The sequence below is a fragment of the Dermacentor silvarum genome, chromosome 1 (genome assembly GCF_013339745.2).
Source record: "Dermacentor silvarum isolate Dsil-2018 chromosome 1, BIME_Dsil_1.4, whole genome shotgun sequence".
In the NCBI taxonomy this organism is placed as follows: Eukaryota; Metazoa; Arthropoda; class Arachnida; order Ixodida; family Ixodidae; genus Dermacentor; species Dermacentor silvarum.
Window position 1 is genome coordinate 31,670,096 of NC_051154.1, and position 25,151 is coordinate 31,695,246.

At 42.3% G+C, this 25,151-nt stretch overlaps 1 protein-coding gene across 2 annotated transcripts in view; it reads right to left on the reverse strand.

The window, feature by feature from the left end:
• Positions 1 to 25,151, reverse strand: part of LOC119459240 (glycerol-3-phosphate acyltransferase 1, mitochondrial) — a 104,215-nt gene that overhangs the window by 13,102 nt on the left and 65,962 nt on the right. For both annotated transcript variants that reach the window (XM_037721067.2, XM_037721059.2), the window contains exons 3-19: positions 20,422 to 20,529; positions 19,857 to 19,930; positions 19,666 to 19,773; positions 19,550 to 19,593; positions 19,384 to 19,462; positions 19,193 to 19,289; positions 18,995 to 19,131; positions 18,818 to 18,914; positions 12,803 to 12,932; positions 12,618 to 12,700; positions 12,421 to 12,534; positions 12,107 to 12,308; positions 11,940 to 12,010; positions 9,124 to 9,424; positions 5,146 to 5,288; positions 4,990 to 5,067; positions 3,538 to 3,663 (exon numbers count right to left, since the gene is read on the reverse strand). In XM_037721067.2, coding sequence (XP_037576995.1) covers positions 3,538 to 3,663; positions 4,990 to 5,067; positions 5,146 to 5,288; positions 9,124 to 9,424; positions 11,940 to 12,010; positions 12,107 to 12,308; positions 12,421 to 12,534; positions 12,618 to 12,700; positions 12,803 to 12,932; positions 18,818 to 18,914; positions 18,995 to 19,131; positions 19,193 to 19,289; positions 19,384 to 19,462; positions 19,550 to 19,593; positions 19,666 to 19,773; positions 19,857 to 19,930; positions 20,422 to 20,529 — 1,992 coding nt within the window. The remainder of the gene's footprint in view (positions 1 to 3,537; positions 3,664 to 4,989; positions 5,068 to 5,145; positions 5,289 to 9,123; positions 9,425 to 11,939; positions 12,011 to 12,106; positions 12,309 to 12,420; positions 12,535 to 12,617; positions 12,701 to 12,802; positions 12,933 to 18,817; positions 18,915 to 18,994; positions 19,132 to 19,192; positions 19,290 to 19,383; positions 19,463 to 19,549; positions 19,594 to 19,665; positions 19,774 to 19,856; positions 19,931 to 20,421; positions 20,530 to 25,151) is intronic.

The window sequence follows — 25,151 nt, forward strand, 5'->3', positions numbered from 1 at the left end:
TGCAAGGGGCTGTGCTCTCGCCCATGTTATTTAATCTAGCAATGACCAGAGTCGCGAGGAAACTGGAGCGTATAGAAGGTATACACTTTGCAATATACGCCGACGACATAACCATATGGAGCGCCAACGGTAATGTAGGCCAAACGGAGACTAGACTGCAGGAGAGCATACACACCGTGGAAAGCACATTAGGCGAGATGGGGCTAAACTGTTCGGCGGCAAAATCGGAACTTTTAGTCCTAAAACATCGAGGCAGGGGTCGAAGACCCAGGGGCTACGTCCCCGGGGTGGAACCCAAGATTATCTTGCACTGTCAAGACGGATCTGTGATCAAGCAGGTAGAAAAGATTAGAGTTTTAGGCTTCCACATAGCAGCAGGAGGTACCAACCTCAATGCCATTCAACACATTTCCAACAAAACGGACCAAGTCAGCAGGTTACTAAGGAGAATCACCAACAGACACAGGGGCTTGGGTGAGGACAGCGCTCTAAGGCTAGTGCACACCTTCGCTCTCTGTCACTTCACCTACGTGGCAGGTCTACTCAAATGGTCGCAGGCCGAGCTGAACAAGCTCACACTACGATCAGAAAGCTAGTCAAGGCTACACTAGGTATACCCAACAGCACCTCAAACGAGAAGCTCATGAACCCGCCATCTCTTCAATCGTACACAATACGATAGAAGAGATGGCGGAAGCGCAACAGATGGCGCAGCAGGAAGCACTGATGAAAACGCGAGCGGGCAGGCTTATACTCAAAGCGATAGGGACATACCCCAAAAGATCGAGGAACCCGAAGGAGGCCGACGTAGAGTTGAGCGTGAACCTTAGAGACACGATCAGAACCACCCCCCTCCCAAGAAACATGCACCCCGAACACAATGTTAACACGAGAAAAGCAAGAGCGAAAGCTCTGTTGATAGAAATTGAACAGCTGGGACAACAGGCTGCCCTCGTAGACGCTGCCTGGGTGAAAGGCAACGAGGCCTCCACGGCCGTGGTGGTTGACAGCCAGGGCAAGGTACGGGACGCCGTCACCATCTTCACTAAGGATTCCATGGTGGCGGAGCAAGCCGCGATTGCTCTAGCCATCAGGCACCGTAAATGGTCTTTCATTTATAGCGATTCCAAAGCAGCAATTAAGAGCTTTGACAAAGACTATGTCGCTGGGACTGCGGCTAAAATTATCGACAAGGTCCAAACTATTAAAACCGAAATCCGATGGCTGCCTGCACATATGGGACAAGTGGACGAGACTCGGCTCAACCTCAACGAGGTGACGAACTACCTGGCACGAGGACTTGCTTATCGTGACGGTGAGAACCGAACCGACGCCCACTACCATTCCGGGAATCATAAAGATCATTTACTAACTTACAACGACATCACTAAATACTACTACTTGGGGCATAGGACATTCCCACTGCCACACGTAAAGTTGAACAGGGCTCAGGCAGTCACGGTATGTTTACTGCAAACCAGGACGTACTCCACTCCGTATTTCGTAAATAAAATTCACTCCGAAAGAGAAATTAGGAATAAATGTAACGTGTGCGATGGCATCATTGAAATCGGACACATGCTGGCGGGCTGTCCTGCGACTCTCGTTGACCACAAAGAAAAATGGCTTTACTGGTACAAGATGATATCAAGGTCTTCATATCAAGATAAACTACGGCTGTCCAGAGGGTCCACGATGGCGCCATAAGGCTCGGCCTGACGGTGCCCACGTGGACGGGGCCTGCCTCGATCTGAAAAGACCGGGCTTCAGGACTCTATTAATAAAGCTTTGTGAATGAATGTGTTTCAGGACCATCCGCGCTATGTGCAGAACAAAAATTATTTTTAAAAAACCTTCATTTGAGCATAATTTATGGACTGAGAGGTATGACTACAAATGAGCTCCTACGATGTTTTGACTACTGCCGAAGCTGCGTGTATACATTTAACCACGGGGCAAACCACTGAAAATGCCCAAAAGGCAAACCACTAAAATTATCGCGATTTAATGCAGATCTCACGGGTCTTAAGTAAAACTGAACTTTCTTTTTTTTGTTATTGGTGTATTCACCTTCATGGTACGGACTTCATGCTGTGATGATGCACACAAACATGCAAAAGTTGTGTCTTGTAAAGTTGAGAGCAGCAAAGGAGGCCGCAGACACAGCGAAATTACCGCGCAACGGACTATGTACTTATGCAAGACCTTGCTTTGTACATTCACATGACTGAGACTAATAATTAAAATTAAATTACGGTGTTTAACATCCCTAAGCTGCACAGCGGCTTATGGGGGACAGTGTAACGAAAGGCTCCGGATTAATTTTGTCCACCTAGGGTATCTAACCATGCTCCTAAAGCAGTGTAATAAGTTTTTCTGCATTTCTCCCTAATGTGAATTCAGGCGCCGCTACTTGGTACGGCTCCACTGAGCCGCCGTGTAGTTGTAGACGAAGTTCATCTTGTATATCGTTTAAAGCTACAGTGTAAATGGGGCGCAAATCAATGCATTCACGACAATGCAATACAAATTTGTGTTCGAAGACCAGTCATTTAGCGAAGTATCACTTTGTCACCATGAAAATGTGCATCATCTGTGATAAAATGTTCGTTTTCGAGGAGTAATACATTTTTGTGGATGTTTGATCTACGAAAAAGGCGCACTTTTACGTAATCACCACACGCTGACTTACGGGAACCATGCACTCATCAACAACGTTACGTTGTTGTACCGGTAAAACAGGGACGATTATACTTCCTAAGCACAGTTCGTAAATGCTGTCACTTCAAAAAAATAGCATTATGCCGGACTTACGATCGCGGCAGTTGATATACAAGCAGCGCTCTTATGCAGAGAGAACAGGTCGCATGAACGTTTTTTGCCAACCAGCGCCCGCTTCGGAGGTGTGGCAGAGGGGAGGGGCCCCCGCAGTGACATCACACTGTTTGCAAACAGGGAGAGGTCTATTGGACACGTAACCATAATCGCCTTTGTGAAATTCATATGCTTCAATGCATAAGACAAATGTATCACAGCAAAGCTGACGTTAGGAAACCAGCTGCTAATGTGCAACACATTTAGACCTTTGCCCATTTTTTTTTTTTTTTTGCAAGAAAATAGGGTGCGCATTGGATTTCAACATTTTTAACAGCTTTAATGTCATTTCTATATTAGTTTTCTACTTTGGACACATAGAAAGTTGATGCGCAATTGGTTTTGGAGCGTATTAGAATAGGGCAAATACTGGTAAAGAAGCACGAATGTGTTTTGGCATTTTTTTCCCCGCCATCTTGTTTAATTCAAACCACCGGATAATTTGATCAATAGTGTTAGTCCCGTCAGGGTCGAATTAACGGAAGTTGAGTAGAGTAGAGCGAAAGCAGACCTTCTTGTATAAAGGAAACACAGTCAATAAATCATTGCATATTAATAAAATAAAAACACATTATTATACAATATAGGATGATAATGTTCAAGTTGAAAAGGAGTAAGATCATATTTATGAATTAATAGACTAGAATGAGAGCTCATACAGACCCGGTACTGTTCTTGAATGACCTTGTGCTCCTTAGTTTCATCACTTTCATCGTCCCAATCAAGGGCTTGCGATATAGACTCCTGCCACTTACTGCGTGGACCAGGAATTTGCTTTTGGCCAGGGCACTGCATTAAAAAATATTAAACTTAGTTTAACGTGTTTTCTAAGACATACACACATAAATATGTAAGTAAGGCAACATTTATGCAAATTTTATGAACTGTAGATTGGGGGGCTCTTTCTGCAATAACAAGTTTGTCCAATATTCATAAGGCATTCAATTATGCACAACATGCAAAATGTTTGTTCAGGCCGATTTGAGTATAATGTCAACAATGCTTAACCCCTTAATGCATGTATTTTTGTTTCCCTGTGAACAAACTAGGAAAGTCTTTGTTTATGTTGGAAATTCCCAAACAAACCAAGTTTCCCAAGAAATGCATTACTGTGGATTTATAAGCTAAAATTGTTGTGCACCATACATGATACACCATGCAGTTAAGAGTATATTTTATAGCCATACGGAAAGACATTTTAATTGGAGAGAACCTGCAAAAAATATCACCACTGAAAAAAGAACTAGTCTCAATATCAGCCGGATTCCTTTCCTCTTATGTGAATGTTTGTTTTGCGTAGGGTACACGAGCTTGTCGGAAACAACGGGACGTGACTGAGGCAGATGAAGCTGTCTGTCTCAGTCACAACCCGTTGTTTGCGCAATGCCAGATGTTAAACAGGCTTCAAATCTTGCACCTTAATACTCAAGTGCTTGAAAAGAATTCCACTTTTTTTTTTCATTCAATTGCATAGCAGATGCTCCGGAGCAGGACCCCTAACTGAACAGGTCTGGGAACTTTAATGAACAGTGATATGATGATAGCGCAACAAACAAGGATGAAGAATAGAAACCACAAGCACTTGTGTCTATTCTTCTTCGTCCTTGTTTATCGCATTACCGTCATTTCACCATGTATTCATACCAACTCGCCTAAATGTCAACCTTGCTTTAATGAACAAGTACAGCGTGTACATCGCTCAGTCAATCATATTAGCTTAAAAGTACATACTGCTATAGATACATATAGGTGTACTAACTCCAGCTCACACTTGATTTCCATTGGTGGTGCCAAACTTCTTGGTCACTACCAGCATTGGTTTAATGACACCAGGCGGGAGTGATCTACCACAAGCCACAAAAAGCTCCTCGGCAGCTAATGATACTAAAGGAAGCACAGTGCATACAAGACCATCCAATTAAGGTATGTAGAGTCCTCTCATGGCAAGCACAAAAAAGAGAAAGGGCATCATTATGACGTGACTACATAAGGTGAGGTGTTCATGAAAGAAGATTATGGCTGCAAGCGAAGAGCAGCTCATTTACTCAAACACTTGTAAATCAGCTTGACATTGCCATTCGAGAAAAAGTTCAGGGGCACTTTAGTGTCACTTACCTGGCAGTTGGTTAGAACATTCTCAGTAACAAGGTTCAATATGGCATCACTGATCACTGTCTGTACACTGGAGCAGGGCTGGAATAAAAAATAGAGTGGGCTTCAGAAAAACATTTTATATCTAACGAGAGAAAAATCAATCAAAGTGCCACTCACCAGGACCAACACAAACTCGCGCTGGAGGATGTTGATCAGATCCTGGCATTTGCTAAACAGGTCACTCCTTGAAACAACTACAAGGCTGTCATGGCCATGCATGAGGGTCATGTAGTCGCCAGTGAGAGAATATAGTGCAGTGACTGAAATAATGAATAAGCAGAAAAAATGAAAAGGTTTTTGACAAACCGTGCACCTTTACAGAATGGTCATTAACATACAGCTCATTTAAGTTTTGCCCACATACAGCAACTAAAATGTTCAATGATGAGATCATATAAGCCTCTTCTGCTCCAGTCTTATCAGTCCACTAACACACTACAAAGGTACAATTCAGTAAAAAGAGGTACGAAGCACATTCCAGCACCCGTACACCCTAAAAAAATTTTGCACCCTTTGGGGCTTATATTGTCCTCAAACAATAACCCCTTTCTCTATTGCATGCCTTTCCTTTTTTTAACGCTGCGTGCCAGGTACTTCCAGGTCATGAAAGACATGTACGTTATCAGAGTGACATAGCATCCTTGACAGAAAAGCAGTGAGGACAAAGTTTTCAAGAAGGTAAGTGCAAGCAAAACCGATGACGATTATTACTTTTTTTTTTAATTATAGGGTGCCAAAACCATGACCTGATTATGAGGCATGCCATAGTGGAGGAACTCCGGAATAATATGGACCACCTGGGGTTCTTTAACGTGCACCTAAACCCAAGTACACGGTGTTTTCGCATTTTGCCCCCATCGATGACGATTAGTGTTTGGGGACAAGATAAGCGCCAACGGGTGTAAATTTTTTTTTTTAGAGTAATATTTTCTAGCGTGCTGCTCGAGTAAAAAACACTGTCCCTACTAATTATTCTATCCAAACAAACCAAACTTGTTTCTTATAAAAGCAACAGCTATAACTACTAGGTAAGGAAATTGTATCTGACATGTTTATTGTTTCTAAGTTCTGGATGTTAGCAATGTGATAAGAACATGCAGTAAGGACTGTGCTTTACTTCCAGAAAGAGTGTAGCAGCATCTTCTTGCACTGACACTTGCCTAGTGCCCAGCCCTGTACACAATCTGATAAAATTTTAACACTACTATTGTTGCTCTGTAAGCAGAGCAGTAAGAACCTGTTTTAAGACCTATATTATAGCTGTGACCTTTCCCTCTCGTCCTAGGCCGGTCCTCCATTCTGCACATGATCAAAGGCACTTTAATCGTCACTAAAATGAATGGCCAAATAGACCAGTGAGCGAGTTAGGTATTTGCAGAAAGCCAAAGAAATGATCAGGTGCTCAGGCCTATGACATTATCAAATATGTTTCTACAGCTAACACCCTATAGCTCAATACTGCAAGGAAGACCCTGGGGACAACCCGAGGATTCCAGAGCCACTCAGCCACTGTGCAGAAAATGTCCATGAGCGCCTTCTTTTAGCGGAGGGTGAATGATGACACAAGAACGACAAATGGCAACACAATGCACTTTGTGTTGTTTGTCCTTGTATCATTGTTCACCCTGTTCTACTCAATACGAAGATCATGTACCAACAAGCCCAAATTTCCATCATTAAAGTAATGAAGGGTATACCACACCCTAGCGATAACATCAATGGGCAATTGCAAATGTGAAAATATCGCAATAGAAGAAATCATGTGTTCTTTCTGGCATTTTGTCATTTCCTGATGGCATCACACTGGCCCACTAGGCACATATATTGACCAAGTTTCTAGCCAAGCACAGCAGGTTCACTAAGAAAAATAGGGGTGTGCAAATATCAAAATTTTCTAATATGAATACTTAGCTCGAATATTGAGTAATTATATGCAGAGGCATTTATTAGCAAGTTGGGTTAATTTGTTATGTTGGAACAAATTACATTGTCAGTTACATTGTCAATGTTAAAGAACTAGACTAGTAAGCCATTATAATAAAACATTGTGTATTTGGCTCATGTTAACTCAGAAAATTTAGTATTTCCCATTAGTTGTCCTCCCTAGCCTTGCCTTATTATGCCGCATCAAATGCCCGTAAACTCGAAGGCATTTGACCCTGTGCCAGTCGTCGCTCATCGCACTTGCTGTCAAGCAATAAGCTTAGAATTGGGGGTGCAGCTGAAAAAAAAAAAAAGTGCACCCTCGCTCTCCGCAAACTCGTGCGTGCCCTTTGCTACCGAGAGGCTGGCTTTCCCGCAAAGTTTAGACGTTTAATGACTAAGTGTGCTTTACAAGCGAAATTTCACAAAATCACAAAATTACGCACAAAACCGAATAGCGAATTATGCACAAAACCGATAGATATTCGAACACTTTCGAATATCTATTTTTCGAATCGAATACGAATGTTAAATATATAATATTCGATAATATACAAACTTTTATACTAATAACACACCCCCTCAAGAAAAATCATTTGCACTTGCCCAACTACCCTCCAATCTTCGAAGTGAAAGTGACCTTGAAGCAACGTTTCAACAACAATGCATGTGTGTCAAGGAATTTGTAACTGCACAACTCAATGAAAAAATTTTAATTCTGCCATTCTACATGCCAAAACCACGATATGATTATGAGGCACACTGTAGTGGGGGACTACGGAATAATTTTCACCAACTAGGGTTCTTTAACGTGTATGTATAACGTGTGGTGTATTCGTGTATAACGTGTAGTGTATTTAACGTGTAGTGTATTCTACTTCGCTGCTGGTGTAAATCTTCGGCAGCAACAAGATTACGCCTCTGCCGAAAATTTACACCAGGAAATGACCAATAATTCTTGCATAAGTGTCTGGCGCAGAGCGAAATCTTCACGCTACGGTTCGCGAAAACCTGACCGGCACTTCCACGGTCGCCTGCTCTTCTTCGTCGCTTAACGCGGAAGGCTCACAACCGTAAGCGGTAATATTTCTTGCCAAGTTGGAATGGTCCTCGTCTTCAGACATGTACTCATCTCTGGTAGATGCTCCAGAACTTGAATCCATGCTCGCGATGGCGGCGGCGGCGCGGTTCGAATGACTGCGGCCAGCCGGCTGGCTATCTGACGAGGGTGTCGTGACGTCACGCCTTCCAACTCCCGCGGGTCGGTCGGCGAGGCGCGCGCTCACAAGAACGCCAAAAATAAAGCCATCGGCTCAAAAATGACCTAAGTGACTACATCTTTTCGGTGTAATCACATACTGAGGATTCATTTTCAGCATTTTCGTAAAATTTTCAGATTTTGTGTCCGTATCCCTTTAAGCCTTGTTAGACACTATGTTTGCTGCTTTCATTGCTTTGTTAATGGCTCTTAAGAGAACAGTTAGCACTACTCAATTAAAAAAAATATATAGATAACCACATCTGCTTGCAAACATTTTAATAAGAGTTCACTATAAAGCCTCCTCAAGAATGTTCTGTGCCACAATATTGTGTAGCTACTTACTCTGAAAAACTAAACATTTAAATACGAAAACTAGACAAAAATACTGTAAAAAAATCAAGTTTAATTGAATTGAAAATGTAAAAAAATTTAAAACTGCATCAAACGGAACAAGGACTAGGCAATATTGCCGTACAGATGTATACAACATGCTGATAAGTATCCTCTTACCTTTCCTACATAGTTTTAAGATCACGGAGAAGCTAGTGATGAGGACCAATAAATGAATAAGCTGTAAAACAGAGGATATTTGAAATTCTGCCATGTGGGTTTCGTCCCACATTTAAGTAGCAATACATAAGTCGTCCTACCTTATGTTCACGGCACTGCTGAAGCTGTGGGCTATGTGCACAAATAAAGAAAGGATGGGTGGCCCATGGATTGCTGCACCAGCTCGTTTACACCAGCCTTATTTACGGCACTCATGCAAGGTCCGCCACATTCTGTGGGTCAAATGAGGTGCGTGCGAAAGTGCACTTGCAAAACTTGGCATATCCCTTATTTTATCTAACTATAATGTGGATGGCAGTTGGCGATACTTCACATTTGCTGGAAGTCTTAAGTTTTCTTACCAACAATTGCTTCATGCACGAACACTGGCACTACAGCATTGGCATAGTACTGCAGCTCTAGCACAGAAGGAAGGTGTAGTGCAGGCCGGTAGAAGACAATCTTGACATTGTTATTCTCGGTGTCACCCGATGACCACTCCATCTGGACCGTCTCAGAGATGACCATTTCCTTGCCCAGCAGGAAACACGCGTGGCGCACCGAATCTGCACTCTCACCAGGGCACATCACCTGGTGATTCCGCAGCGACACCGCCGCACGCAGCCAGCAAAGGCTTTCCGCCAACTGCTGCAGTGTGCCACCCTGCACAGACATACCACACCAGTATATTCAGGGCCACCCCAATGTACTTTTTAAATCAATTCGTGTGTGTGTGTGTGAGAGGGGGGGAGCCCTGCAACATCACTGTTCACTCCTTCCTGCATTTGAGGCTTCCGTGACCCTTCAGCCTCTGTGTGGCACTGAGATGCAAGCATATCCAGTCACTGAATACAAAAGCCACCACACAGGTCTGCTTGTACAGTTAATCAAAGAATGTTAACGGGCTGACTGACAAAAAAGACAGACGTAGCATGGTCACTGGTGTCAGAACGTGCGGCACTGTGGCAAAAAAGCTAGGCATGTCTGCAATAACAGTTGCACACTGGAGGAAAGCAAAGGTTGTCAACAAGACATGCTACAAAGAGACCCTTTAATGATTTCTTTATAAGTTGATATTTGATATTTACATAGCAATGAGTGATTTAACCCTTTCACAGGTGAATTTTTTATACACAGCACAGGTGTCTACTTACGCAGCATTTCCACAAGACATGGTCACGAAAGTTCCCTGTAAAAATGTCACATTTTTTCAAGAAAAATTTGTTGAAGTACTCTGGTGGAAAATATGCTTCCCGCTGCCCAATAGGTGCACAGAAGAAAAAAAAAAAAGATTTATTTTCATATTACTCAAGAAACAACAAAAGACTTGGACCAGCCTTTCTATGGCTGTAAAAAAAAAAAAAAATACAGTTTGCCAGTTTGTGTAATCCAGCCTTAACAAGGGGTCTGCAAAAAGTGACCCTGTGCAGCACTGGCAAATGTACTGCATATGCTGCACACGCTTCGCTGCCACGTTTGTGCTCAGTGCCAGCACATATAACAAAAACACTCGCAGGAAATTCTTAACAAGGGACGCTAAGAAACTTGTTGCTAAGAAACTAGTCTTGAAACATTTAAGCACCTTCTAAATCTGCAACTCACACTAACGATCAAGCAGACAGCATCACTGAAATTAGCTCAATGGGGGAAACGCTGCAGGTCTAATTAATTTTGCTGCAACAGAGGGCACACTACTGTATCTGTTTTAAACTTTACAATGTTTCTGTAAGGTGCAAGACATTCCTGTGGTAGGAATAATGCTACCCATGGCCTTGCTACACATACAGTGAAACCTGGTTGATACGATCTTCACGGGAACCAGAAAATAAAGCTTATCATCCGAAAATCATATCATCCAACGTATTATCCAACCAAATTGTATTATTGGGAAAGGGAAAGAAAAACATATAATCCCAAAAAACGTATTATGCAGAATCATATCAACGAGGTTCCACTGTATTTAGTGGAACCTCATTGGCCCGTGAAAGGGTTAACTATTTCCAAACTTTAATGAAATTAACATTGTATATTTATCCCGAGTTGGCGAAGTAATGTAGCACAAGTTTCAATTTAACAAACTTGCTGCACTAGGGCCTTCATAATAGGTAAGAAAACTGACAGGCTTCAATCACACGCACCTTTCTATATACAAATATACAAATATTCCTAGCACAATATCAAATAGCTGCATGCCAAGAGGTGTGCTACTTCGTATCTTACTATTCACACTTCATTTAAGCCTGTCTTTAACATGTTGAAGCTACATTAGTAAATTAGTTTTGCAAGAGCAAAGCAGCCACTGTTACCTTGAAAGGAGACTGAGTAAGCAAGAAGACACAAGAAAATAAAAGATAGGTGGCGACACCACACTGAAGTTCCCACACCAACTCGCCGTGACATGATGGATTTCGAGAGCGCCATCCACTTGTGTCTAGCTGTTTATTGGCAAAGAATGACTACAATGCATTCTAAAGAAAAGACTCATTCCAGGAGTTATCTTATAACTTTTCCAGTGCCAAAACAGCCCAAATAAAGCAAAAATACATTGAAATCCATGATGTCAAACTGACTTGCCTGAGCCGACATTTTGACTGGAACTTGAGGAAAGGTAAGTTTGGCCTTCATTTTTTGCAATAAAAAATAACTCTTTCCTGCCAAATTACCAAAATCAGTTTTGAAAGACTATTTCACACACCCAAACCAGTTTGGCGTAGCCTCCTTTATTAAAGTTTAATTTTATTACCTTCCAAGTTGTGCAAACAGAACTTGTGTACTGTAGCACACTACTGACTGCCAAGACTGGCCGCGGTAGCTCAGTGGCTATGGCACTGCGCTTGCAGCTCCAATACTGGCCGCGGCAGCTGCATTCCAGTGGGGGCGGAATACAGAAATGTTCACGTACGATGCATTCAGGGCATGTTAAAGGACCCCAAGTGGTCTAAGTTAACCCAGAGTTTCCCACTACGGCATGCCTCATAATCAGGCCATGGCGTTAGCATGTATAACCCCAAAATATAATTTAAAATTTTGCAAATCAAACAGAAATTACACGTGCCAAAACAGATACTGCCAACCTCGTCTCCCCAGAGCCTCTTATGTAGCTTTCTAATGATAGCACGAGAGGGTTATGCAGAAATAAAGTTTTCAATTTAAAAGCAGGAAGTGCACACAGACTCACCTTTCGATGTTTTGTGAGAAGTAGGAAGGCAACCAAGTTTGTGCTCATCAATGCAAGAGATGCTGTTGACTCTGAAAAGAAATATATATATATTATAAAGATAAACCAATAAAAAAAAAGAGGAAATATTCAATCTTGTTCCCATACAAGACTAGCAAAGAACTCACGGTAAACAACATGGTTGGCAAGGCTTTTAATAGCTGTTCGAGTGTCTTCTGGCAAGCTGTCTGCACTGGCCAGTGAACTTGCACTTGCACACTCTTTGCTCTTGATTAGACGCGCATCGTCCTTTGCAGACCCCAGCAAAGAAAGTGGGCAGTCAAAGTACATTGGCCCCAAAGACAAAGTTCTGGCAGACTTGAGAAACTCCTATAATAATAAGGATACAAAATAAAACATAATAGACTGCAGCAAGACACACAAAGGAGAACAACAAATGCCTTTAGCAAGTAGCCCAAGAGAGCAATACTGAAGATCTTACCCTAAGTGAGAATGGCTGGCAGAAATCAACACGAACAGCGCCATAGTTGGAATGCAGTATCCTCCAGATGGAAGTGAGTGCTGCTGTGAATGTCTCCATGACCTTTGGCTCTCCCTACAACCAGACAATAAAGGAGTCAGCAAAAAGTAAGGAAGCCCCCCCAAAAAAAGAATAGAAACAGCAAGACATAAACTAACCAGCTGCTCACTGACAAAGTTTCCGTCTAGCAGCTTCTCATAGCTTATGGAAATGGGTACTATGTAAACATCTTCCACAGGTTCTGAAAAGAGAAAAATTTCTTATAGTAACGCCCCGTGCACACCCTACACCATTTACAGCAATGACTAAGAATATAAGGCATAAAAAAAACTTAAATGCATACCTTCAGTGAGAGCGTTAACGATGACGGACAGGAGACCTGCTTTTGGAAGGCGCGTTTTCCCAGTTCGTGATCGGCCTCCTTCGAGGAAGAACTCCAAGCTGTGGTTTGCCTTCAGAATCTCTTTCATGTACTGCAACATTGAGAGCCGTTGAAGTAGTACTACCCTTAATTCCTGTGCACATGTGCAGCTATCCATTACTGTGGTAACGGTTTCAATATGAAGTACAGTTCTAAGCAGGCACATGTAATGTGAAAGTACAAAGCTGACCAAGATCATGAAACTGAAACAAACACTGTATGTATACAGCTATGATGACTACACATTGCCCTGGTACCATCCACGTTGTTGCCAGCTATTTAGAAAATTAAATTGTGGGGTTTTACATGCCAAAATCTCATGCATGTGAAAATCTTGGCAAATATCTACAAAGGTTCCACAGCTACCTTGGTTCTCCACAAGAAAAGTATGAAGTTACCTATCAAGAAAGGGATCAGGCAAGGAGACACAATCTCTTCGATGCTATTCACTGCATGCTTAGAAGAAGTATTCAATCCCTTAGACTGGGAAGGTTTAGGAGTAAGGATCAACAGCGAATATCTCAGCAGCATCCGGTTTGCAGATGACATTGTCCTATTTAGCAACAATGGGGACGAATTACAACAAATGAATTACAACAAACGAGGACCTTAACCGAGAAAGCGCAAGAGTGGGGTTGAAGATGAATATGCAGAAGACAAAGATAAAGTTCAATAGCCTGGCAAGAGAACAACAATTATCGCCAGCATAGCCGTATCTACCGGGAGGGCAGCTTCTGAAAGCGGGCACTTTCGGCAGCACGCCAGAATGTCCAACAAAATTACAGCTGAAGCTGAAGCTAAATAGAGTGGCCATGTAAGTAATGCTTTCTTTCACTATGTATCCCCTGCTTGGGCAGCGAGGATTGTCTTTTATGCCTCCTCGTGACGCGCGGGATTTGCCATACACGCTCTCACATTGCGGAGAAGGCCTGGCACTGGACAGTTCCCGCCCTATCAAATTAACTTGCACTACTTGCACCATGCCCAGTTTTTTGGCACTGCCTAAGCGTATTTCAAAACACAATCGGCTTGCTAAATTTAACCTGCGGGTGAGGGAATGGAGAGGTCCGGATAAAGTATTATAATCAGCCACGCCCAACGATTGGTGTGCCTTTTACGGCATGAAATCGCTGGATTATCAAATGCTGGAACTGATGTATCTCCATCCAGAGATAGCCTACATAGCGTTGCAGTCTCAGTATGTTATCACCATCGGAAATCTAATTAAACCACTTACAAGTCTAAATGCCGAATTTCATTGTGTAATCACGACTTATCGTAGATATTTTCGTGAAAATTACCTTGGTCGAACGTGTAGAGCCATTGCAATTCCAATACAACACTGAACTCAAGCTTTTCTAAAGGCATGTGTCACTTCTGATATTTTCGATTTCATGTTCAGGCCGTTTCTAAATAAGAGCTACACTATTACTCGTTTCCCAGCAAGAGCAAGAGCAGCACATATTTTATATTTTGAAAAAATGAAAGCCACCTTTTGGTGATGTGTACCGAAATTTTGAACTGTGTAGGTTGTTTATGTGCTCAAGAAACCGTTACTGAATACTCGCTTTTTTCAAATTTTTATGCTTTATACACGGCATTTATGGTATCCTCGGTAAACTATGTGTGGCACGGTGTTTATACTTATTCGAAGTACGAAGCAATGTTCTGAGTGATGAGCAATATATGTTTATTCTGTCTAGAGTCGTTACAGCCTTTGTAGAAAGTTACTCATTGAAGTGTTCCAGAGTGTCATTCTGTCACTAGTCGAAATGTTTCCCAGACTCCTCAAACAATTGCACGAGATGCAGACTTGAAATTACGTGAAAATAGGGAGAATTTTAAGCTCGATGCGTTGCGAAACTTTCACTTTCCTGCTTAAATTTAAATGTTGCCGATAATTACTAAACCCTCATTTTCCCATGTGTTTTAGTGCATCATACGAGATTCTTAGTTTTTCTCTGGTGTACTCGGTGAGGTAAACCAGACATCTTGTTTATATCTGGGGAAAATTAAAGGCATGATATGGGCAATATGTAGGTAAGGCAGAAAGTTGGGCTAGTTGGTAATGAGCATAAGACATGATTACTAGAGTAAAAAGACGGGGACAGGAGAAAGAACGCGGGACCACGCTGTAGATATGTAGACGGTGTATGTAGATATGTACTACTTCTTTCTGGGGTTTTAGGTGCCAAAACCAGTTCTGATTATGAGGCACGCCGTAGTGGAGGGCTCCAGAATAATTTTGACCACCTGGGGTTCTTTAGCGTGCACTACAACGCAAGCACACGGGCGTTTTTGCATTTCGCCTCCATCGAAATGCGGCCGCCGCGGCCGGGATTCGATCCCGCGATCTCGTGCTCAGCAGCGCAACACCTTAGCTGACTGAGCCACCCCGGCGGGTATGTAGATATGTAGTCGGTGTAGTAGATATGTATGTAGATATGCAGACAGTGTAGATATGCAGACATTATGTAGACAATGATTGGGTTAAATTCGCATTTTCCAATAGAATAGACGGCTGCGCTGTCAAAGTTACAACTACAACTGAAGTCAAATTTTGCGCACACAGGGGGAACAAATACGCCAAGTTTATGTGGGATAGTAAATGCGTGTTCATCAAATACAGCTTTTAAAAAACTGTAAGCAAGTATTCGAAAGTACCACGCTGCTGCTATTAGCTAGGTTTTCCAATGTCCTAAGAGAACTCTGCGCTTCAGATACTTTATACTTTGACGGAATAGATAGCACTTTAAGTACAATGTGGTGCCAAGTTTTAACGTTTCTGGCTCATTTAGAAGCATTACGAATAATGATAGAACCCTCAGTTTTAACTTTGTACTTTTTCATACGTGATATATTGGGTTCACCTGGTGCCCTCACTGAAATAAAGGAAGCAGCTTCTTTATAGTTTGTGACTCTGAGGACCAGGTAACGTTTGATGTAAGTAAAATTCAAAATAGATGGGCAATTGGGACTTCTGCAATAAATTACGCATACAAGCACTGTATAGTGTGTTATGAGCGGGGCACAATTGAGCCCACTGCACTGACAAAACTGTAAATGCCACCACGACAAAATCTAGCGAAAATTGGTGGTACGCTATGAAAACTCTCTGCGCAAAGTTAAATGAGGTTGGATCAAACAGTCTTTCTAAAAAAAAATCTTATTCAAGTGCTAGAGCGTGTGATATGGCCACTTCCAGCTATGCTTCCCAGTCTCCCGACATAGCTGTTGGTTACAACAGATTTATATTTCGTGGAAAGGGAAGAGGTGCCATGGTAAGGGAGACAAAATTTTGGTGTCCCTGGCCTAGTTATAAGCGCTGCAAATAATTACTGAGCCATCGTTTTCCCCCCCTATTTTTCATACGTCATAAGGCGTTCCTAGTTGGTTTCAGCGATGTCCTCGGTGAACTAAACAAGACGCTTGGTTTATATTTGGCTAAAATAAAGGGCGCGGTGTGGGTACTATGTAAGTAAACTTCAAAGATAGGGGACTAATTATGATATTTGCAGTAAATTACGCCCGGAGATTTATGAATGTGCTTTACAAACAAAGCAGAATTTATCCCGCTGCCCTGGGAGAACTGTTAACTCAACCGATACCAAATCTACAGAAATTTGAGAGGGCAGGGGGGGGGGATGAGTAGGGCTAAACGTTATGCTAAACGTTATGGCAAAGTAACAGTGTGTTTAATGAATTAATAACTTTTTAAAAATTTCCAACAAGAAGTACTCGGCAACGTTTTTAACTATGCGATATAATTCAGGAAACTAAAACTTTTCTTGAAACTCTGTGAAAGGAACAGCTTCGCTGGAAATTTGGTTGTAATTCTCTAAGGTCACACACATCTGCAGTCTTTTTTTCTTGCGAATATTACAAGCCATTTATGTTAATTGTACTTCGTTGTGTATAACTTCGACAATACTATTGCCTTAACTAGTGATACACATGTGCTATATATAGACTTACAGTACAATTCTTTGTTTAATTAGCAACGTCGTCTGTAACAAAGGTGCATTTTCTGACGTGCCCTGCGCTGCTGCTACTGGGCGGGATCAGGGATCTCTGGGCACTCAGTGCCTTTTGTCCCTGTATCATACCTAGATTTTATATAGTGTCAAGAAATAAATGCAAATGCAGATAATTTTTTAGGCCCCCATGGTTCACCATGTTTCCAACTTTTTTTTTACTTATTTTAAAAGTAATTATATATATATATATATATATATATATATATATAGAGAGAGAGAGAGAGAGAAAGAGTCAGATCATTTGCGGTTTGCCCCCCAACTCGAGAAGTAGTTGGTACGCCACTGATCACCAGTCAGCCTCTAGAGTCTGTAAAGGAGTACGGTTATCTAGGCCAATAACTCACAGGGGACCCTGATCATGAGAAGGAAATTTACAGCAGAATAAAATTGGGTTGGTGTGCACACGGCAAGCATTGCCAAATCCAGACTGGGAGCTTACCACTGCCGTCGAAAAAAAAAGTGTACAATCACTGCATTCTACCGGTGCTAACATAGGGGGCAGAAACTTGGAGGATAATAAAGAAGCATGAGGACAAGTTAAGGACCGCATAAAGAGCGATGGAACTTTAAATTTTAGGCCTAACATTAAGAGACAGGAAGAGAGCGGTGTGGATCAGAGAGCAAACGGAGATAGCCGATATTCTAGTTGACATTAAGAGGAAAAAAATGGCGCTGGGCAAGCCATGTGATGCGTAGAATGGATAACCAGTAGAATGGATAACCGGTGGACCATTATAGTTACAGAATGGATACCAAGAGAAGGGAAGCGCAGTCGAGGACGGCAGAAAACTAGGTGGGGTGATGAAGTTAGCAAATTTGCAGGCGCAAGTTGGAATCAACTAGTGCAAGACAGGGGTAATTGGAGATCGCAGGGAGAGGCCTTCATCCTGCAGTGGACATAAATACAGGCTGATGATGACATGCCAAAACCACTATTTGATTATGAGGCACACCGTAGCGGAGGACTACGGATTAATTTTGACCACCTGGTGTTCTTTAACGTGCACCCAATGCACAGTACACAGGTGTTTTTGCATTTCGCCCCGATCGAAATGCGGCTGCCATGGCTAGGATTTGATCCCATGACCTCGTGCTTAGCAGCAACCATGGTGGGTGCCAGCTATTTAGTCTGTCCAACATGCAGTATTGTAGTAAAGCAAATTTCATTAGCACAAAGAACAAATGACAGATCAAACATTTTTTTGCTACAAATATTTACAGCTATCATTACACTCCTACTTGTGTCATCACAAAATTTTGTCTTGGGCTACACCAACGTAACTGTTCATAGTCACAATTATCACACCTGATCATAAGGCTACCTTAAGATTTAAAAAGTAAATTGGCCATGCACCCTGGGAATTTACAGTTGCAGAGGTTAGATAAACTTGTAAGGCACAATACAAGTGAATGCTGAACTGCAGCAGTATATCAACCAATAATAAAATTTCAGAACCTGACTTTGCTCCAAGTCTCAGAAAGCTTAGAGCAATAAAATAATGCTGAGTGCTACAAAGATGACAAGGACAAAGCTAGTTAAATGCAAGTTACAAGTTGGCAGGACACAAAGCAAATTCTACAGAATGGCAATCGAAGTGCAATCCAAAAAAGTTTGTAAGACATCACGGCAAATAGCTACAAAAGATTGAGGAAGACCACTCAGAGCTACGACGCACTCATGCTATCTTGGAAGTTTACACAAGTTTAGTATAAAGAAGCTGGTGTCTGCAGATTACACTGCAAGCTGTAGTTCTTGAAGCCAAATCGCAAATGAAAGTAAATGACAGAATGTGCAAGCTCTTTTCCAGCACTTTTTTCTAAGCTGACGTGGAGCCAAGCTTCCTCAACTAAACAGTTGAGAGAGACTAAACCTGTAGACAATTCATAATTGCTCACTTACCTCTTTAAGAACAGCTCTGTACACGTGGTCCTTGCGTCCATCCTTGAAGTCAAGTCTCCGCTTAATAAAAAATCCTCCCAGTCCTCGTAGCAACTGCCTATAAAGTACAAAATAAATTTAATTAGCCCCCCAAATGCCACAATACAAAATGCCACCACACTAAATGGCAGTCCTTACCCAAAAATAGGAATGAGCAGATTGTCTCCAGCAGCCACAAGTGGCACCCTCATGCCATTGAGGTATAGCAGGTAGGTCACAAGGATGTAATCAAGGTGGCTCCGATGCAGGGGCAAGTAAACCATGGGGAAGTTTTGCTACAAATTATGATGCAATGAGCACTGGGTAATTACTAAATTTCTCACAAAGCTCACTCACCTCTGTGGCTCGTTTGATCATGTCAATCTGGCCCCTTGGCACATACACACCAGTCAACATGCGGGACATGATACGATGCATGAACCACACTGCCACCCTGAAATTATTACCATTTCTCATTAAATGAGCAAGAATGATTGCAAAACTGAGCATGCACACACATGAGGTGCGCAGGAGTTCGTTTGGGTTACCTTAGCAATGTTGTAGAAATGGACGCTCGCATACGCTCAAAGATACTAGCAGCCCGTTTCCTATGCTCTGCTCTGTCGGCTGCAAGGCATTATTCAGATTTTAAATTCAAATTTGCTGAAGGAACACAGGAGATTATTACAAGTGAACAGACTGCCAGAAACTCACTTTCAGGATCATCTTCAATAGCTCGGTTGATAGCATCTTCGACCCTGCAAAAACACAAATTGCATGCATATGTGATTGGATCTGTAAAATTAAGATCTTGCTACATGCTTAATTACCTTTCAGAAGACAGGATTTCTTTAGGGATAGGCACATAGTCATGTGGTATGCTTTTGCAAGTAAGATAAATAGAGTTCTTCAGAAATTCTACTGGTGTCAGCCAACTCCTACAATTAGAGAACAAAGAAATCAATTTAAATAAGCAGAAAACAGAAGCTAACACTAATGAAAGCACAAGTACAAATATTACCTGCAACTGGTTGGCACATTGAGGGCATTGTCAAGTCCTTGCAAAGTCGAACCTGCACCAATGCTTAACTGCACCTGAAACATTTAAATAAAATGACTACATAGCACATATTTTGGTAGCATGGAAAACAGTCCACAATATTGAAAATAGTCCTGTGAAGACAACCCCACAATTGTAACCATCAATCTTGTCTCCATTTTACAGATAACACCAGATGACCACACGTTTTAGCACATGCAGTTAGAAGTATACGAATCAAGCTCTCAAAGACCATGTAGCAAGTCCACTGCACATGTAAAGGCACTAAATGTGGTCACAAAGTAATGCTCCAAACAATTCTGTGCAGAAGCATGCCCAAGCCATTTTATGATGAAACAATCCTGAATTCTTCTGCCAAAGACAAGAGCTTTAATAAATGCACAGCTGTGACTCATGCAAGAGCAGCCCATAGTAGCACCAGCCAAGGTGATCACTGCAGCACGTCTACACTACACTCGCAATGCATAACCCACACAAGAGAGGTCCACCATTCTAACCGAAAATTCGAGTAAACAAGAGTTCCTACCTTGCTCAAAGGCAGGCACTTGTTGCAGCTTTCAAGGGGAAGGAAGTGCAGCGCCTCAGAGTGCCGCACTTCCTCCATAGGAGCCCACTTCTTGTACTGCGGCAAGGCCTGAAACACACATGCCCTCACTAGAGTCAGAAAATAGCTCGGCCCAGAATAAGCACCTCCACTATTCCCCTTTCACTCTCAAGGCAACCCACTCTTTCTGCCCTCCTCTGTTGCCAGCACAAAACAACAAGATTCAGGGGCAACGGTGCTTTCCCCTTGGTCTAGAGACAATACCTTATATAATTAAGTCCTTAACCATACGGTGTGCAAGAATTAAGAAAAGGAAAAGGAAAGCTCACTTTAATATATAGTTGATACAGCATCAGAAAAAAACAGAGGTCTACATAATGGTTTGAAAATAAACTTTCAAGTGTCACTAACAAGCCCTATGAAAAGTTATCCACTAGGTATTTATTTGAACCCATCAATAAACAATTTACACCTAATGTGAGCCAGAATATAATAGTCTAAATCTTTTTATCACTCAGAAAGCATCAGCTTTATTTGGCTTTCTTACTTTTTCAACAGCTAGGCTGTACTGCCACAAGGCGTGGAACTATTTTAATGCGATTAGCATTTTTTGTGAACTTCACGCACTTTCGGTATGTCCGTATTTAATCTCTTTCACGCCAACTTGGGTCCCTGGGTATGTGCCTCTCTGTGTATGCACCCGAATAGACAACTTGGGCCATCGGTTATGTGCAAATGAGCATGTGACAGTAGGTATGTGAACATTCTTGGCCAATCCTCCCCAGAATGTGCATGTGCCACTGGGTCCAGATAGACAAGCAGAACAAGAGGCAGGAAGTGAAGCAGTCTGCAACAGAAAATTCAGCTATACACAATCAGCTACAGAGAAGCAAGAAAGACACCATCAAAAGCAGCCGAGTGAGGAGAAAGAAGTGAACAGAATGGGACCAGAGCGCGCATTGAGCGAGGAGTGTTGAGCTACAGAGAAGTGAAGAAGATGTCGCTAACAGATAATTAGAGAGGTTGGCTACACGGAAGTGAAGAATTCGGCAACATGGTGTGCTGCTACATAGCTTAAATACTAATCCCATTAACGTCAACAATTATCATGAGATGGGTTCTGCCAGATTTTCTTCAGCCTCATCCACATCAAATTTCTCTTCGCTCGCGCTCTATAAGCACGTCCAGCTGATTCGACTAGTCGAAGATATAATCCTGGGCAGTGTCATAAGCACTCAGTCAGCAAGGCCAGAGATTTGGCCGTCGTACTACCACTTTTATGCACGCATGCATACGCACACACACATAAAAACATCCACAGAGAAACAAAGTTTAACAATATCGCATCTTTAAACCAACGAAGCAGTACTAAAGTACTAACGAAGCAGTACTAAAGTACTAACGAAGCAGTACAATACACACACACACACAAAAAAACATAAGCTTCTTTTAAAACTTTCAAGCTGCTGCAATTTGCTATTTCACTGGATAGTCAAGAACAGAGTAAATTTGAACTACACTAAACATTCAATAGTATCTACAAAGGAACAATTCCCCGTTGGTATCCCCGTCAGGACCGTGGATACCACCAAGGTGAGCCACTTCACTGTCACGTTGCATGTGACCCTCATAACCGCCTTCCACATTCGCCAAGCGAATATTGTAGCAAGTGCCCCCACATACAGCATACAATGGAGAAAGGTCACATATGACATGGGCTCCAAGTTGTGCAAGCACTCCGACATCCCTGAGGCGAAACCACATGTGGTCACTCTACATTGCCTGCTGTGTGGCAAACAGGCAAATCTTACTGAGTGGACACACAATGCACCAGAAAGCTACAAGAGCTAAAGCCATGAGGTGATGCCACCTAGCAATTCCCACACCAGCTCCTGACAACATCACAAATTTTTAAAAATGTTTGACCGAGGCTAGTTAAGCATTTACTAATAAAAAAAAAAATCAAGTTACGCCACAGTTAACAATAAATGAAAACTGTACCTGGCTACTGCTGTGAGCTTTTCACACAGAAAAAAAGACCTAAACATGCAAAAATACAGTGAAACCCTTCACATCACACCATTGCTGCCACAGTTTAGAAATTCTAAAATTTCTGAACTGTGGCAAGGTTCAAATGATATTCAGAAAAGTTTAGCCTTCAGTCTGTTTATGAACTATTTTTTTTCCCGTAATAAAAAATTGTTTTAAAGCAGTCTTGAAAGTATAGACCAGTCTAGATGAGTCTACAAGCTAGTGCTTCTTAGAGAGCAAGCTTTGCTCATGGCTTCCCTACTAGAATACGAGGTTTGTCCCAAAAAGTTAATGCAGTGAGTCATCAAAAAAGTGGGAGGGTGTAGCAGCGCCACTGTCTCACACTCTCTCCACTCAAAAGAGACCCAGTTGACCTTTAGTACACAAGCCAGACTGCTGTATGCCAAGGCAGAATCTTATGCCCACACTTTCTGCCTGCACTTTCTGAGCAACCCATTTTAGAGCAATAACTTTGTTTAGCTACTTCCCATTTTGGATGGACGTCGGCCAATCTCTCAGAATAAAAACCAGGAGGAGAGTCAACTTGGGCCCTTGCGTATGTGCTGGCTGCTGTCTTGCTGAGCAGATATGGGCCACTGATATGTGGCTGAACAGACAACTTGCTGCTGGCTACTGTCTAGCCTAATAGATAACTTTGGCACTGCATATGTGATATCGATATGTGCCCATCCTTGGCCAATCCCCAAGAATGGATATGCCAAGATGACACAAAGGATAAGTAGCCTTAAAGAGCTACTTCACTTGCTTTGGTTGGACGTTCACTGTTCTCAAACCGGGAAAAGAGTAAAAAGCATAAAGACAAAGTGCAGATGCAGAGGAAGAGTTGAGCAAGGCACCTGATTGGTTGGCACATGCGTGTACGCTGTCAGCATCCCATCCGCACACATCAAGCACGGCTGCTTGATGAATAGCCATTGCAAATAAATTGAAGCCAGGATACTAGGGATAGTGGGGGTAGCATGAAGTTTCAACTGGGGACAAGATATACTGCGTTGAGGTATCATTTGGCATTGTGGCTGGCAGCAAAAGTGCCACTTTGTGTGTCTGCTGTATAGGTTTCGCGATTCACGGATGGCATGGAGAGATGTGCAATAGGTTACCCAAGACAGCTACCGCTGACTTCAACAATCATCTTCTCTGATGGTTTCTGCCCCAACTTTTTTAGTTTCTGTCGAAATGGAGATCGACAAACTGATGGAACAACAGACTAATATCAATTTCTTGTGAAATTGGGAAGCAAGAAAGAGTAAAAATTTATCAGAGTTGCAAAAGTCCTAAGGAAAGGATGCCCTAAAGCAAGAAAAAACACTTTAAAGTGGGTCCAACATTTTCTGGAAGGCCGTGAAGACGCCAAGGACGACGCAAGATCAGGACAATGAAAACATTGGTCTTATGTGTTCTCCTGTGCACAGTGACTGCCGCATGAATATTAGAAAGATATGAAGCACTTGTTAAGAGAAAGTTGTCCATTCACCAGATTTTGACTGAAAATATAGTAATTAAAAAGGTTTACACCGTGATGGTGGCAAAACTGCCGACTCCTGAGCAAAAGTTGCAATAAAAACTTCATTGCATTGATTTGAAAACTTCAGACAACAGAGATGAATGCTTAAGAGGGTCGTCACCGGCGACGAAACTTGGATTTACAAATACGAAATTGTGCTGAAGTCACAGAGCAAGGAGAGGAAAAAGATGAGCCAAGACCAAGTGAAGCATGGGAGAACAAAGCAAAAATCAAAGTAACGATAATTTTTTGCCTGCCATAGAATTGTGCACCACAAATTTGTACCTGAACACGAAACTGTCAATGCAGTTTTCTACGTGGAAGTCCTGAAGCCTCTGAAAGATTGTATGTCGCGTGTGACCAAATTTTGTCGAAATAGGGGTGTGCTGGATTCTGCACCACGATAATACCCCCGCACACTCTGCATTGATAGTGTGCGACTTTTTGGCATGCAATTCCATCACTGAAGGCAGACTGGATTTCAAGTGCGCTACGTGTACTAAACTAGTGTACACGACCAACATAGTAATGTACCGTTTAAATGGCTGCAAGCTAAAATTGGGCTAATATTCGACTGTTCTGCAGAACCTGCATCCCATTAACTTTTGACCCTGTTGGTTAAAATTAAATTCTGGGGTTTTACGTGCCAAAACCACAATATGATTATGAGGCACGCGTAGTAGGGGGCTCTGGATTAATTTTGGCCAACTCGCATTCTCTAACATGCACCCAATAGATGGTACATGGGCGTTTATGCATTTTACCCCCATCAAAATGCGGCCACCGCGGCCAGGATTCAATCCCGCACCATCAGGCTTAGTAGGGCAACGCCACAGCTAATGGCAGCGGCATTTCGATGGGGGCGAAATGCAGATACGCTCGTGCACCGTGCATTGGGTGTCCTTTAAATAAACTACGGCGGGTAATCCTGCCTCTATCACAATGGCTATACAAGTAACCTTTGCACAGAAGACTCGGGTGCACAATAATATAAAAGACAAAATGTATTTAACGACACAGTACCGGGCTGAAAATGCTTGACGGTTATCCTTTTCCCCACATTCTTGCTTCCACAAAATTTGAGTAATTCAGGTAAGTTCAAGCAAAACTGCCTCTAAATGCCTGTAACTTCTGAACTTTAATGGCAGATATGGAG